The 17051-nt window shown below is 41.3% G+C and overlaps 1 protein-coding gene across 1 annotated transcript in view; it reads left to right on the top strand.

Moving 5' to 3' along the window:
* Window positions 1-17051, top strand: part of sema5a (sema domain, seven thrombospondin repeats (type 1 and type 1-like), transmembrane domain (TM) and short cytoplasmic domain, (semaphorin) 5A) — an 88651-nt gene that overhangs the window by 56323 nt on the left and 15277 nt on the right. Inside the window, exons 14-15 of the mRNA XM_062441578.1 lie at window positions 175-322; window positions 8691-8916. Coding sequence (XP_062297562.1) covers window positions 175-322; window positions 8691-8916 — 374 coding nt within the window. The remainder of the gene's footprint in view (window positions 1-174; window positions 323-8690; window positions 8917-17051) is intronic.

The raw sequence follows: 17051 nt of genomic DNA, 5'->3' as shown, positions 1-17051 counted from the left end.
CCAACAATTACCTTGATGTGTACACATACACATGATTAATGGGTGTCTGACATTTTATCATGTGTTTCTTGTACTGTATACTGGTTGTGTTTTGCTCTCAGGTCTCCCATGACAAATAAAATCTTGATTTCAATGACGCTACCTGATTAAATAAAGCCATTTTCCCCTTCCCAGGTACTGCAATGAACACCTGCCCTGCCCACCACACGTCTACTGGTCAGCCTGGTCGGCATGGGAACGCTGTACCGTACCTTGTGGCGGAGGCATCCAGGCTCGACGCAGAACCTGTGAGAACGGCAACGACTGTCCTGGGTGTGGTCAGGTATGTCACGCGAAACAAAAGCTCTCACATGTACTGTATTTCTATCTGTCCTCCTCGCTTGTCTTTTCATTGTTTATCTTAGCCTGAGCCATTTGATGCAAAGAGCAGTCACTGGTGATGAAATTGGAACATCTAACATGACCAAATCCCCTGGCTATATTTATACAGTGGCAGCATCCATCAGATTTATTACCAAGACCCATTTAATACCACACACACACACACAGTAATCACTCCACATATGAATAGGCTTATTTTCTGCCACAAAGCTCTCTCCAAAGCGCGGATGATGCAAGGAAGTGTTGAAATATGAGCCTCTGCGTTCTCCTTGTTGACAGAATGATGTGATGCTGGTGTTATTTCTGGTGCTATTTTCACACACACACTCCCTCATCCACAGTCCTGGTAAAAATAAGAAGGGATAAACACGATAGCTGTAGCCTCTCATGTCCCTCTTGGAAATGAATTAAAGAATATGGGTCAGGGCCTGGTGGATGCACTGGATTCTCAGAGTGTTGGTTTGTTTATGTGTATAACTTACCATTATAATAGAAAAAAAAGTTTTTAAATGGTGTAAGGACAACGCTCATCCTTAAAGCTTACCTTTTTAAATGGCTGATTGGGGATGACATCATGAATACATGCACAGTAACATGCCTTTGATATGAAGACATATTTTTTTAATGTTTCCAATTGCTAAAAAAGCATTCATCTACACAAATCACACTGAGCTGAAAAAGCACATCCCTCAGGTTGTGTAATGGTCCGTTGTGAAGCTAAATAATACCCTGCCAGCATATGAAACATCCCACGCAAGGCCTTGCAACCTCAAGAGCATATATAGTATCTGATAATTGCCCATGACACATTAGTAGCTGCAGAACACCCAAATGAAAAGAGTGACCTCCCATTAAGCAGCAATTTAGCAGTCACACCATATCATCTGCCACGTGAACCTACGTTCTTTCTCTCCCTGTATCTGTCCTTCTCACTCTCACTCTCACACACACAGAGTCATTCACATCAGATGGCAGCTGTCTTATTTCTGTCAGTACGTCGCAGCCATTATCCTCACTGAAACATCCTGGGAATGCGGGGCATTCCTAGAGGAAACTCAGTTTAGAAATGGAGACTGATGGTAAGCACGAGGGGATCTCAGTAGCTCTGCACAGCTGTTTCCAAAAGGGAAAACCTGTCTTTGACTGACAGTAGCTTTTTTTTTCTTTTTCTTTTTGACTCATCCTCAGTTTGGAGAAAAGCTAAGGCTCATTTGGTATCAGGGGAAGGGTCTCAGAGTGATTGCAGACAAGAAGGTGACATGGAAAGAGCAGAGCTGTGTCAGTGGGAAAGGTCAGAAAAGCACCTTGTGTAGACTCACCCATTCCCTCTTCTTCCTGTGTTTCAATCATTAGCAGTTTGACACTGTTCTCCTTCACTGTTGTTTTTGGACTTTCACTTGTTGTCCTTTTTTGTTTTGTTTGTTTCCCCCACCGACTCCTTGTCTTCTAACCCTGTGACATGAGCTTAATTGGGGCCGTCTCAGCCACCAGAGTTGTAATTACATGCAGACTTTAGCTACACCTTCGCTTCCCGGGAGGACTTTATTTAGACAGCTTGGCTAACATGTATTATTACTGCATATTTACTCAGATCAAAGAACTATTAGCTTGCCTTTCATTTACAACTCAGATAAAGTGCTTAATGGCACAGCAGTTAATGTATAACAGTGTCCTCAATGCACCTAAAGCCTCTAAAAAGTAGAGGTTTAGTGTTTGAGGCAAGGAACTTATAAAAAATCAAAGTGGCATGCACCTTTCTAATGAATAGCTATACATTTGTATTCAACACTTGAAGATAAAGGATGATGGGAAAACGTTCTTTTAATTTCATCATGGACCCCTCCAAAAAAGTTTGTTTTTATGTGCCATCTGTCTGTGTTCTCTTCCCCTAGACAGATCCATGTTTAATTAAACAGAAGGAGACCACACACACACATAGTAGCTTCTGTCATCATGGCTACATTTTTTAAACTAAATGCCCTCCTGAGACCTAAAAAAAATTGCCCTAGATGTAGGTGCATGTATGTATGTGTGTGCATTCGCTTTTACCTGTCAGGGCTGATGTTGCCACCTGTGGTCAGCTTCAGGCACTTGCCAGACATTAATCGACAGCGATGAGGAAACATCTGCTTGGTGTTTTACAGATATGTCAGGCAAAGAATTTGCAAGAGTTTTTATTTCATTTTTACTTTTGGAACTTTATATTAAAAAGTGCGCAGTGCACCGGTAGATGGTTAACACGCCCAACACGCTGTAAAGTGAATCGCTGAGCAATTCAGTTGTTTATTTTTTGTGATTCTCTATTGATTGCAACATTTTCAATGCTTATACCCTCTCCACAGGGATCTCAGAGCACAGAGTCAGATTCAGAATAGCACAAGTGAAGCTAGTTGGGATTCAGGTCAAGGACACCTTAATTTGACCACAAGTGTCTCTACTTACTTAGTGACCCCTGAAAACAAAATGTTGCCTCATTCGTGATTAAAAGAACAGACTCTAGGATTTATTTCCATCAAACCTGCCCTATTGTGGCCCTGTGTGTCATTACCTTCAGCCTCAGCGGGCTTATCACCAGGGAAGTATTTAGTCATTTAGGTGCTCTGTGCCTCATTTTGCTGATGCAAAAGGACACACAACTGCAACTTCATCAACCTGAGCTCTGGTCCACGTCGCACTGCTCCATCTCCAAATGTGTTCAGTCAGTCAACCTCGTTTTTTTAAAACAATGAAGCGCTGAATCATTATTCATTAAGGTCAGATGTTCTGAAAAAGAAAATAATTCCCTAACACTTTTAATGAGGTTCACATCTCAAGCTGAAAACACACGCTGTATATGAAGGCTGAATAGGTTCAACTGAAGAGTTCATCCAGGGTGGATTAGGAAGGTCACCATTGTTCATAATCATAAGAGACAGAAAAGAAAATCAGATGCTCATTTACTTTTCATTATTCATGGTGCACAAACAGCATTCAAGGCTCATTTTCCAATATCTCAAAGTAGAGATTCTCAGAAAGAAACTTTCTCAGACACCTTCATCATGTACATTATGCATGACAGCAATATGTAGTTAATGTGTTGAATGGTGTTCAATGTTTATGGTTCAGTGTGTTTATTACAGTTTATCTTTCATCTGTCAATCATCTGACACTTACAGGAAGAGAGGAACATCTCCTCCATGAATTAATCTTTTTAAAATTGTGTGCAATGTGAAATTTAATATCACATCACACATCTTTTAATATCCACCAGGTCACCTAGTTGTAGGTTAATACATTACAAGCTGTGCCAACTGTGTAAATGTTTAAAAAAATCCACTTTCATAATTTCTGCATATATCGTAAAATAACTTAAACAAGATCAAACCAAAATTAAAAGAGGTTCATCTCTGCAGTGAATGGCACCCTGGTATTTTCCTTTAATGAAAGATGGCTTATTTCAGAGATGTTCCATCACCTTGGTATTTCCTACTTAATGCAGGAAAGTATATGAAATAGCTCTCACTCCCACGGGTCAAAAAGGACCATTCTTCTTCACTGAACTGCACATCTTGACTCTTCCTCCGTGAGTTAAATAAGTCAAATATGAGCAATGCAGAACTGACGACCCACAGAGCCGCTTAATGATATTGAGAGCTGTTCTGTTTACCTGCAAGGAGTTCGGTTGTGCAGCCAGGCTGTGAAATGAAAGTTAAGTACCCAGTGTTTGTGTAGGCACACTGATGTGTGAACACACTTATGTGTGTGTGTGTGTTTGTATTGTTCAGAGTGCACGGCATGTGCTAGTGTGTGTGTCAGTGCGTGTGTGCACTGGTGTGTAGCCAGGAGACCTGCTCCTGGCCGACAGCAGGCTTCATTATGGAGTCAGAGTGGTGGAGAGAGAGAGAGAGAAGTCTGTGTTTGACAAAGTGTGTTTTGGTCGACGCTACTAATTGAACTGATGTGTCATGGAGACTTGAGGAACATTAGGCTTCCATCTCAGTGGACTCGACCACAATAGATAAAGATGTCGGCACTGGGGAGGATAAGTCATTCTTGTATCTCACATCTGGCGACTCACTTAAACGTCAGGGTACAAGTGTGTATATGTAGGCATCCTAATATACATCAACACACATGCTTTCCTCTCCTCGCAATTTTTCTCTCCCTCACACACACACACACACACACACACACACACACACACACACACACACACACAGAGTTCTCTCAGTCCAATTAGATGCATAATGAATGTAATGATGGTAGGAGGCTGGAGAGGCACAACTCCTTATTATTCACCTCCCACAGCAGGCCAGACACCACACATAGTCTTTTGTACCTACACACACATACACACACTTTCTCCTCTTCATACACACACGCACACACACTCACAAAGAAGCAAAGACACGCAATATATTTCACCTTCCACTCCCCATTTATACATCCTTCAATAAAAATATGGAGAGAGTCTGGGGCCTTATCCTTCCATAGCACCCAGATACTATGCTGACACACACTCTCTCTCTTTCTTTTTTGCCCGTCTTCCTTCTCAACTTGTATCCCCTCAGTCTATAACACCTAAAAAATAAGCAGAAAGGTCTGTGGATGGAGACAGAATGAGATAGGAGCTGCCTGAATCCATAACTCAGTCATGCCTAAACTTATAAACATGCACACACCCACACACAAATCAGTGCCAAAGTAGCAGCCAAAAGTCAAACTTTCACACAGTAGTCAACTTGGCACATGTATACACAGTCTTGCACCTACAATACACGCCCGATCACCACATCTATACTGACCAACCAGTGCAGCTTGTTTGCGTGAAGCAGCAGAGATGCTATCTCACCTCCTCCCACCCACCTCTCCTGAGCTCCAGCCAGAAACACATTACAGCGTTGGCCATCTCTGAGCAGCTGCCTGTTAAAGGTGTTGCACAGCATAAAATCGCCACTCTCCATTTGCCCATAATGCATATCACCACTCTCACCAGGGGCAGCGTGGATATGAGTCGAAATCAGCGAAATAATTGAATCCAATTTTGTGTTCCACATGCCACTTGTCACATTCAACTGCTTTCCACCATGTGTTCACTTTCAGTTAATTTCTCTAAAATTGAGATGTGAGTGTGGCTGAGTGAAAAGTGCAGGAAAGGTTCCTAGTTTTTGTTATCGTTGTTTTTTGTAGCTTCATTACTTTGTTTTATTAGCTCACCATATCAACTGGAGAGAGTGAGACCAAACATTAAAATAGCTAATTAGCTCATTTTGATCACCTTCTATTGCCTAAATGTCTGAAGAGTGAAATTAATCACAGATTTAATTAAAATTGTTCCTATTTTATGCAGACAGGCACATTTACATGGCCAAAATGTAATGTATGCCTAAGATGACCTATTCGCTGCTCTGGCACAATTAATGTCATTCGAATGGAGTGATTTAATTTGCTTGTGTGTGTGCATGTGTATCTGTGTACGTGTGTCTATGCACATGTGTGTGTCGGATTTATGAGATTTTACAGGCAGAGCTGTACTGATGTTTATTTCACACCCTCGGGTCCATTTTGAATGTTTTGAATGCATTATTCAAAACATGTTATAAAAATTGCCACTCTAAGAGCAGCGGGGACTGTTTTTGTTTTTGTTATTATGCTTGATTTTGTATTCACATGCATAGCTACTATAAAAAGGTTCGCTTTTTGGCAGTAAAAGACAATAAACTGCCCAGTCTCCTTCAGATGTTTGTCATTGGAGATAATATTGTCAGCAGCAGGAGTCTTCATCATGTTTTGCACATAATGGACCACAGGATGCACAGGGCCAATATTGGGATCCACCACTGTATATTCATGGCATTACATCATTTTGTCACTTATATTTCTGGTAGATAGCATTACAATTACTAATATTATTTAACTCATTTTATTACATTTTTAAAATATAAGTATTCTTCACATAGACCACTCTGACACAGTCTTCAACAGTCCTCAACACATGCCCACACATGAATACATATATCCATAGCAGCATAATTATAGAAACAGTGGCTAATCTAGCATCTGGCTATGGGACAGCAGTTGCCTTTTGGCTGACACTGGCACATTTACAGTGATGTTGCTCAACGTGCATTGTCCCTATAAAAAATAATTGATAAAAAAATAAAGCAGCAGAAAAATCAAGAGTAGAATTTTTCTTCTCACCACTACAAAATCCCATTTTGTGATTGCCACCAAATTTCACAGATCCCCCTGCAACTCCTCCACAGACCATAACGTCAGTGGTTGAGATCTGAAGACTCATGGAAGGTCCTCACACCCAGGTTGGGAACAATGTCTTAAAGGTTTACAGAAAACCTAGTGTTCATGTGCATGGACACTCCTACAGGTACATGGTTAGTGAACAGGATGACATATACACTGACCATAATGCTGTAAGCTCTATACCTTAGTTGTTGTGAATGCCTTCAGAGACCTTGATTGAGGTTTAGCTTTAAACCCGGTAATTATCTCCTTAGCCCTCTGCATCAACACTAATCCTCTGAGAGTACAGGGAGAAACGCTTACCAGACAAGCATCATTAAATATTTACTGTGTTTGGCCACCATCAACAACTCACACAGCAAACACTCACATATCGTTTGCCTTATCCCCCCTTATTCATGCCATGTGTTGCTTTTTTGTCGCTGTAGGCAGTGGCGAGACGCTGAGGTGGACTCTTTTTTTTCCCCTTCTTCCTTTTTGTTATTGGCTGATAATCACAGATTGCTGGCTGGTCTGTGATGCGTGATAATGTTAAATATTAATGTCTGGAGATGATTACTGCGCTGGATGGGGAGAGGCAGGAAGTGCGGTGGAGGTGACACCCTCATTCATCACGGGGCCCTAACAGAATCTAAATCCTCCCAGTGTTTTTAACGTTGGTACCCTCGGGAAGGGGGAGGCAGAGAGAGTGAGAGGAGAAGAGGAGAGAGGAGGAGATAGAAACGAAGGTGGATGTGGAGAGACAGAGAGAGATGAAACAGAGATACAGAGGGAAAGAGGAAAAAGGAGAGGGAGAAAGAGAGCTGACACAAAGCGAGTTATGAGTGGTGTGTGGAAAAACGTGATGGAAGGAACATGGAGATAGATGGATGGAAAGTGGGACCAAGAGAGACCATAGAAGGGGAAGTAAGAGGGTGAAAAATAGACCTGTATACTGTATAATGTATAGTGTTCCTCTTCTCAGCTGACCTATCAGCCTATCCCGTGTGACAGGCTGACGGATATGCAGAAAGGAATTCTTATCTTATTTTGTCAAGGCCTGGCAGTCGCTCAAGGCCTATTCAGCATAAATAAACAAGTGGTGAGGAAAATAGCAGCCATCTCACCTTCTCTTCTTTGAGTTACAGTGTCATTTCCTCCCGACGTATCACTACTTCCACCTCTTTATTTATTTAGCTGGGCATGAAAGGGGACTGGACTGACTATTACCCACCTATTATCTCCTTGAATCTCATTATCAAATAAAGCACCACAGAAAGCAGAATATTTCTCAACCACGACTCCATATAGAAGTTGGCTGGGGGAAGTGGCGGCAAAATATATACTTATAGCACTTTTGAATGAGACTCACATATCATCCTGTTCGAGTTTCAGTGCTGTGTTTTTCATTTTTACTGCCCAGCTTCCAAAGCCAGATGCAGATGGGAGAACGAGTTGCCATTATTGCCTTCTTTTTTTTTTCTTTCCCCTCCACTTCTCCGCCTCTTTCTCTATCAACTTCTCCAGGTCCCTGCTATCACCCCTCCTCCCTCTTTTCCCTCTAACCCTCCATTCTTTCCCCTTGGTGATAAATTAAGCTTGATCAATGACCTTTTCTGCCTGGCATGTTTGCCTCTTGCCATGTTCAGCAAGTGGTCTAATGGGAATGTATCCTTAGTCAGTGTGTGCCGGCAGAATGGCAGACTACATTGAGGCAGGCAAACAGGGATTGGGTTGGTTGGTGACAGGTAACTAGATTCAGCAACATAACCCAGCTAGAAATTGAACCAAGTGGCGTTTAAGGATGAACGAGAATGAAAGCTTTTTGAGACTTTTGAAATTCCCTCATTAAATAAACTGTTCAATATCATATTAGTCACTCTGCTGCGAATTTCAATAGCCATTGTCCTGTGCATTATAATGCTTGACACATTTTTTGTCTGAGCTTGTCATGCTTAATTACTGCTTTAATGGTTTGTGAGTATCTCTTCCTACACCAGACAGGGCCTAATCACATTCTTGAAAACATGCTATCCGTGACCAAAAGCTCACTGTCAAAGTAAAATGTTTTTTCGTCTCTGTAACTGCAGGAGTACCAGTCATGCAACACCCTGCCGTGTCCTGACCTGAAGAAGACCACACCCTGGACTCCGTGGACGCCTGTCAACATCTCAGACAATGGCGGGCACTACGAACAGCGCTTCCGCTACACTTGCAAGGCTCGCATCCCAGACCCCAGCCTGCTGGAAGTGGGAAGGCAGAGGATCGAGATGCGCTACTGCTCCAGTGACGGCTCCACCGGCTGCTCCACTGATGGTGAGTGGAGAGTGGAGGAAACAGATGGTTTCTATCCAGTTATTTCAGCTTCTGGGTGTTTCACTGTTATCTCCCTCCAACTAGCTTGCTGCATCTCTGCAGGCTGGTTATTGGCCTCCTCGCTCAAAGCCCTCCTTTCTTTCTGTACGTCTGTTGTTCATTATATCTTTCCCTGTGTTCTTTCTTGCCCTCTCTCATTTTCAAACTTTGCCTCTCTCTGTCCTGCAAAAGTTAACAGAGTGCTGTCTTAATCAGCTCTTGTGTTAACGGTCCCATGATTCTCGACTTTATCAGCAGATCAAAGCGTCAGTCATGTTAATGAACTTCCTATCCACGAAGCCGATCAGCAGTTTACAACTAATTTTAGGACTCCCATGCAATCTTTCACACTCTCACGCACACAAACACAAATCTGCAAACACACACGTACAGATGCATGCACACAGTTCAATTATAGTCTCGCAGAGACACACAAACAGAGACTCTTTATCCATCATCCCAGCTATTCCCTTTTGCCTGAGTTGGTGCACCACACAGTCTCAGTCAGCCACACCCCTGGTGAATTAAACACTGTAAACGTTTGTACAAACAGGCTGCTAATTGACAAGTTGTTTATGTTGTCAAGTGGAAGGATTCATATTAGAGGGCAGGCGGGCTGGCACCACACCACAGCAAAGAGGCTTCAGATACAGATGCAGCAGTTAAAGTTTGTTTACGGCATTGCTCACAGCCTCAGAGGAAAAAGCAGGTTGTTTAAAGCTTTAGAGTTAGCGCCTGGCGAGTCTGCGGCGGCCTCTCATCACTTTGAGTTCGTCTATATCTCTGGGTGGTCTGTTGCTACCCCACTCACAAACCACATGCTGTGGAAAGCACTGGGGTTAGCCTTAATGTACACTATCATGGGAGCTTTCTCTCTTTTGATCTATCTCTTCTTCCTTATTTCTGATTATTAGCCTCTGTCTGTCCTCTGATGCTTGTCGCTGGTACGAGTTGTTCTCTTCTCACTTTGAAGCCGGCACGTAAATGTTCCTGAAGGGGTTTAGATGGTCATTGGCAAGTACAGAGAAAACCTAACTTCAGACTCAAAGCCTTAAGAGGAGTGACAACCACACATCCAAGACATTAGCAAACAGACTTGAGCTTTAATGAGTCCACATTGTTTCTGATTAGTAGGAGGAAGTAACAGACACAGTGTGTTTCATTAGAGGTTGTCACCAGAAGCATGACATCAGATTAGTTTCACTGTTAATTACGTCAGTGGAAAAGTGAAGGCTGTGGGTTTCTGCAGTCACTTATGGCAACGTGTCAGTCTGAGCCATAGGATGTGAGCAGAACAAAGGCTACAGTAGGCAGAAGGTGATGTTTGAGCTGTGCAGTTCAAGCTTCAAATCTCCTCAACAACTGGTGTACAAACGTGGGTGTCATTTTGTCAAATTTCTCATCAGGAAAAATGGCAAACACTAGCAACTCAGTTTATTAATGTGCAAATGATCTTCTAGCATTTGGACCCCCTGTTTTTTAGAAGGGAGTTTACAATTTCTCTTTTAATAGAGACAGACTTTATTATATACTCCATGCCAAAGATTATCAGCAGCAGTCGTTTCTCATGATGCTGTTACACTTTATATTCCTCCTGTATTGGCGTTTTAAGATAATTTATTAACATTACTGCAGGCTACATTACTAGTCTAATATTGCCTCAAAGCATTGCCTGTGCCCTGTGAATAAAACAGGCTGATTTTATATGAACTCAAGTGTATTTTGTGTACTTTCCACAATGTGGAATTTGAAACAATTTCTTCACCCTTGGTGAAAATTAGTTTTATTCCAGTTGAGCAAAGAAAGACCTATTGAGGTGGCCTCTGTGTGCTCCTCTCCTCTTGTCCTGCGTTGATTGTTCATCTTCAGACATCAATATGATTCACCCCTCTGAGGAGTCTTAAGTCATAACTGTCTAAAATGAGGATGGACTCCAGTGATCCACTTCTTCATTTCAACCATTATCAAACTTGCCATCCATCTGAAGAGCACTTCTTTCTGTGTGTGTGTGTGTGTGTGTGTGTGTGTGTGTGTGTGTGTGTGTGTGTGTGTGTGTGTGTGTGTGTGTGTGTGTGTGTGTGTGTGTGTGTATGTGTGTGTGTATGTGTGTGTGTGTGTGTGTGTGCGTGTGTGCGTGTGTGCGTGTGTGTGCGTGCCTGTGCGTATGGGTGGGTGTGCAGCAGTGTTTTTGGGTGTATATGTGCACCTGTCTGCGTATGTGTGTAGGTGTGTGTGTGCATGGCATTTTTCCAACACGTCCTCCTCCCCCAGTCCACCTCTCATAGATGCATGGGTTGCCTGAGTCCCAGGGACAGCAGTTAACTTTTCTTAAGGCAAGAGGCCATTGCAGGATAATTACCGTCACAGTGGTGGTGTGTATTGATGTCCACAACTGGGGCAAAGGACTCCCGAGATCCCTCCGAGATGATGAGTACTCGAAAGAAATGGTGTGTCACTCGATAAAGATTTACTATTTGCATCAGGCGGGTTAGTATTGATTAGAGCTCTCCGTAAAATCTGGGCTTTTCTTGCTAGAGCTGTTATAAAACAGGTTGCCATATGGATTTATGTGTGTTTGTATGCATTTGTGCACATGCTTTTGCTTACATCTCAACAACCCAAACAAATCAGTGAGGTAAAATATGCGTAGAGATTGTGTATGTTAATAAAATAAGATACTTCTTTAAAGCAGATTAATAACTGTCTTTAGCAATCAGGAATGTGAGTGTTTCAAGGAATTTACCCACCTGTAAAGTCCTTGCTTCTAAACTTTGAAAGAATTTTTTCCTCTCAATGGTTTTCATACTGATGTTATTTCACTGCAACTCAATAAAAAGCCTTGCCCACAATGTTTTTCTGAGATCTTCCTTATCTCTCTGTGCTTGGGGAGAATGTCATCATGTTTGTTGCTTTGAGCATCAGAGCTATCAGATGTAGTGTCTGACATTTGACGATTTGGATCTTATTCAGAGATGAGGCACATTTTATTGACACACACCTGGAAGTCTCATCTGTGATGCACAGATATGAAGAATTAATCCTGTCAATGGAGAGAATAAATTGATATTTGAGATATGCTAGTGACTTTCCCAATCTCTAGCCAGCTTCCTGCGAGTCTTGCTGTCTCTCATATTAAGATATCTGATCTGTCTTTATTATAAGAGATTGATTATGAATATATGATTTAACCAAGCATTTACAATGAGCTTTTATATAACATAATGAGTTGTTTCGTATCAGTGATCGTAGCTTAATGATAGTGATGAGTTAATTACTTAAGATCTGTAGTGATTTAAAGACCTCTCTTGTCATGTACGCCCAGTCATTAGTCTCGAAGCTTTTGTAGCCATTTTTCCTTTTTATCACATATCACATGCCTGAATGAAGCCACCAAACATTTGATAATTTGCATAACTGCCTGTATAGACATATATTTTTAAATGTTAATGTAGTGAAATCCTATGGGCAATTTAATAAAACATGGCTTTCCTTTTCCTGTCAATTATGTGCCTCTCTTCACTCTATGCTTACAATAATACAGTACCTCTTCATATATAAATTATACATAATGCATAACAGGTGGTTTACACAAGGCAATTGGTTTTTGCATATTCTCCATCCTGCACACTGCCCTCTTCACCTATGTGACAGCATAGTGTAGCAACGTAGCATCCCAGCGGCTCAGTGTCTTGCTCGCAGAGACACCAGCAGCATAAATGTAATCATAGATGCAACTGAACATCCGGGAAGTCCCATCCGCCTTAGTCACTGTTGCAACACCATTTTAATTCCCATATGGCACATATGCTTTTTACAGTGACAGACTTCTCATTCCTGCACTGTGACAGTCCATTTTGCTGGCTGAAATGAAGCTGGGTAATATTATTAGCTGTAGCTAACTGGCCAATTGAGCTAACATTAGATCCATGCATTGAAAAGGATGTCTCCAGCTGACTTTACAGGAGTATTTTAGTGTGAACAGACAGCCAAATTTAAGACAAAAAACGTATCATATTATGGTTGTGTAATGATATTAATCCAAAAATATATTTAATTTGATTAAGAAACGTAATTATTTATCATTCTGGATTGTTTCACTAGCTTGTTTGTTGCAAGGAATTAAGTATATTTTCTATTGAAACTGAATGGATTGCCAAATCTCAGAAAACTTTGTCAATTTTTAGAGAAAATAAATGAATTGGGCTCCAGTTTGCATGGTTATAGGGTCATTTTGACACCCAGGAAGCCCAGGTAGCACAGGTGTGAATCTAATATCATGGGGGAAAAAACACCAATAAATGAAAGCAGTAAAAGGAGATACATGTGAATAAAATGGCAGTCACCCAGAGCCGACTGCCATCCACTGGGTAAATATTACACAGACAAGCTAACTGGGCTTTTCTCCTTTTATGTAACCCACAAAACTAATTTAGTTAGTTAATACTGTAATGAGCTCCTTGGTTTCCTTGGTTACCAGCAAGCTAGTAGCCATCACTCTTACCAACACATCCTCATAATTAAACAACCACATAGGTGGTCGTACCTGATTGGATCTGCACTTCCACTTCCCAAAAACATTATAAATCAATGTCAACAAATAATGTTTTATGGTGTGACAATACTGTGGTTGAGGTCTGGGTAAGTTTAGGCACAACAAACACAGCAAAGTCTAGACATCCCTCCAACCCGCCTCCTCCTAATAAGGAAGTCACCTTATATTAATGTCATATAAACTGCATCACTTCCCTAGGCCATAATTACTACATCCCCTATGGTGTCACAAACTATAGGTTGTATTTGCCGGCTGAATTTTAGACCTATACTGTCGTATTTCTTGTGAGGACAGGCTGCTCTTACTAGAAAAAAAGTGCATTGTCATTTGGAAAAACCCAAAGCTCGACTGGTCTGACGTGCCTAGTCACAGTTGCTGGAAAATTGCTGTTTCGTGGGAGAAGTTTAGCAAACAGTCAATTACTAACCAGCTTTCAAACCAGCAATCTGCCTGTCATTAGTCAGCAAGTTATTAGTCACTCTTGGTCTGGGAACAGGCCTGTCCACTGCACCAACAGACAATTTAAATGATGATTTTTGTGAAGCAACATGTCTATGAAAGAGATGTGCCTGCCCGAGTGAATCACCTAGTGTAGTGCACAGTGAAAAAGCTGTTTTTGCTGTCTACTTTTCTTTTTTTAGAGCAATCCATGTGAAAAAACTTTTCTCAAGCTGAGCTGATACTAAAAGGTGAAAGCACTACAGAGCACTGATTGGTCAGTTGTTGATCTCATTCATAGGCTCGTTCTTTCAGAGAATGCTTTCCACCACCCCCCTTGCTCCACGGCTCTCTCTATCTCTCTTTTCAATTAAATGAGCTTAATTGGCATGAAAGTTTTGAGAACAATGTTAACATATACAGTATATTAATTATATATAAAAAGTATATCCTTTGTTGTGGCATATTCCCTGTCTTCTTCTCCTACAGAGTTAAAGTTGTTAAAGTAAATGTTCACGTATTTCACTGAATATTTTACATCTTAGGAGGAAGTAGTGGTCTAGTAGTCTCTCTCCCCCTCTCTCTCTCTTCTCTCTCTCTCTCACACACACACACAAATAAGGAAAAAACAACACAGATTTGTGACGTTGTTCTTTGTATTTACTGCTGCATTATGTGCTTGTATTGAATGAATGAAAAGTAGAAATGCAGAGGGGGAAAATAAAACAGAAACTAAGTGCGCCTGTCTCCACAGTAAATCATCTACTGAGTGTTTGATGGTTGTTTATTTGTGCTTTCGAACGTAACAACCATGAAACAATCAGAAAATAACGTTGTATTTCTCTTATTCACAGGCGTTCTCTCTCTCAAAGAAAGCTTTCTGCTGCTGTCACACCTCACTAGCGCTGTGTCTCTGTCGCTCACTCGTGCTCTCAGCTTGCTCGGGTCCTCTGTCTCTTTCTCTTGTCTTTCTTGAATTGAGTCGGGAAGAACAACTATGCTTAACTTTTAACATTATCAAAGAAAGAGAGGTGCCCTCCCCTTTTCTTTTAAGGTAGGGTTGTATAGCTCCGATAATGACATGCAGTCGCAGTGCCCAGAAGCCCTGCTGCTGAGCAGGGCTGAGCAGCTTGTCGTTTATTGGAAGTTTATTAATATTGAATGTGCTGCATGTCCAAATTGCACCATATTTGATGTTGTATTTCATTCGGTCCCCAGAAATGTACCTGCCAAGTGTGAAGGAGATCAGATGAACAGTTCTCGAGATATGCGAAGGACATGAAGACAGACAGACAGAGATTCATTCCTTTAGTATAGAGATACCTCTACATAATGAGAAAGAGTCAAACATTTAGTGTGGCTACTTTAATGACATAACAATAGTAATATCAGACTTATAAAAGCATTGAAATCAGACGTTCATCCCAGGGCTTTTTTTCATTTGCATCTCAAGATAGAAGACAACACACTGAGGGAAAAGAAAGCACTGGTACAGTAAGATGAAAGACATTTCTGTAGGAGGTTGTGAGTTTGTAATTTTGCTGGCTTGTGTCGGTGAGTGATGGCTTCATTTTTTCCCAGGGAGAAATGGTGGCGTGTCAGCAGGCTGATGTGTTTCACTTCAGCTGATCTGGTATCAAGGCCAGGGCCTTTTCGTCAGCGACAGATTAGTTTCTCCTGCGCAGATGTCATGAGCAGACACTGAGTAGACACAGGACAGTGCTGAGGGACGCCTCTGACGGATGACAAACATCCTAGTATCCTTATTGTCTTTCTGTTTTTCTGCCTCACTCTCACACGCCACAGTCAGCACACCCTTTGTCCGTGGTTGTCTAGTTGTTTTTCAAGAAAGAAACACTACTATTAACTTAACATGTGATCACACTCTTTATTTAATTTATACAATACATCTTGTGCCTGAGGTTTCTATTGGAAACTGCTACAAAAGTGGATGATTGATTTTTGGGGATATTCAGTCATTAAGAGATTGGCATGTACTCCCTGTCTTTTACATTCTGAGCACTGCATTATCACACATCATATATTTTAACAATGGGAATTCAAATGGAAACGTACAACAGTGTGTAGCAGCAGAGTAAGATTTAAGTGATTAGACTCCATCAGCATGAAGGATCTTCATGAAATACAGGCCCATGAGGAGAGGAGATAGAACAGGATCCCCCTGGAGATTGACGCTGGTGATAGAGTAAAGTCAGTAGATGGAAAATGGAAGCTCTCAGCTGAATCTTCCGGACCGATCTGAAGATCGTGATGCTGATAGGGATGAGTGGACTGCGCAATAGTAATACTTTAACAGCAGCAACCCAATGATGGGTTGATTGGTGAAGTGTAGGCAGAAAGATGATTGGCCAGTTTTGTTGATATAAGAATTTGTGACAGAAACTCTGTCGGCATGGGAAAGCAAAAGTGACAGAGACGTTTGGAAAGGTTAGAAATAACTGAATACATCAACAAAGCAGTAAAGGGAGGACAATATCTGAGAGGAACTTTCATAGTGAACTTTTGCCAAAAAGTCAAAGCCCCAAACAGTGATACACAGTGTCCGAAAGTGTGTTTAATCTTCTACTATTCTTTTTCTGATGGTCTCTCTTTTGATAGTCTTCTCTCTTTTCAGGGGAGGTTTTAATGCTGCCTTCAAGTGCTCCTCGTAAACGCTAAGTGTACTCCTGGTTAACTTGGACTCTGTATTGAAAATCATTCCTTTGGGATTTCTAAATACCCTGGTATACTGTAACATTGTGATACCGCCCAAGCCTAATTGTGATATTGGTGCATACCTTGTAGTACAGAAGCTCTCAATAAATTGTTGATGACTCTCCCTATATATATATATATATATATATATTATTGTGCTACTTATCTGTGCGTTATTTATTACTTTAACTTTTACTTATGCCCCCCTTTTATGCAGATTTTTGGGGCTGCAAACGTAATTTTGTTGTGTTTTTATATGCAATGACAATATCTACTGCATCTATCTATCCTTCTATCTATCTATCCTTCTATCTATCTATCTATCTATCTATCTATATGTCTCTCTGCCTTTTTAATGCTCAGTTAAATACGTGACCCATACCCTCTCTCA

Source organism: Scomber scombrus, chromosome 20 (genome assembly GCF_963691925.1).
Source record: "Scomber scombrus chromosome 20, fScoSco1.1, whole genome shotgun sequence".
Taxonomy (NCBI): Eukaryota; Metazoa; Chordata; class Actinopteri; order Scombriformes; family Scombridae; genus Scomber; species Scomber scombrus.
Note: the sequence above shows the minus strand (reverse complement) of the source record. Positions and strands in the feature narration are given on the sequence as shown.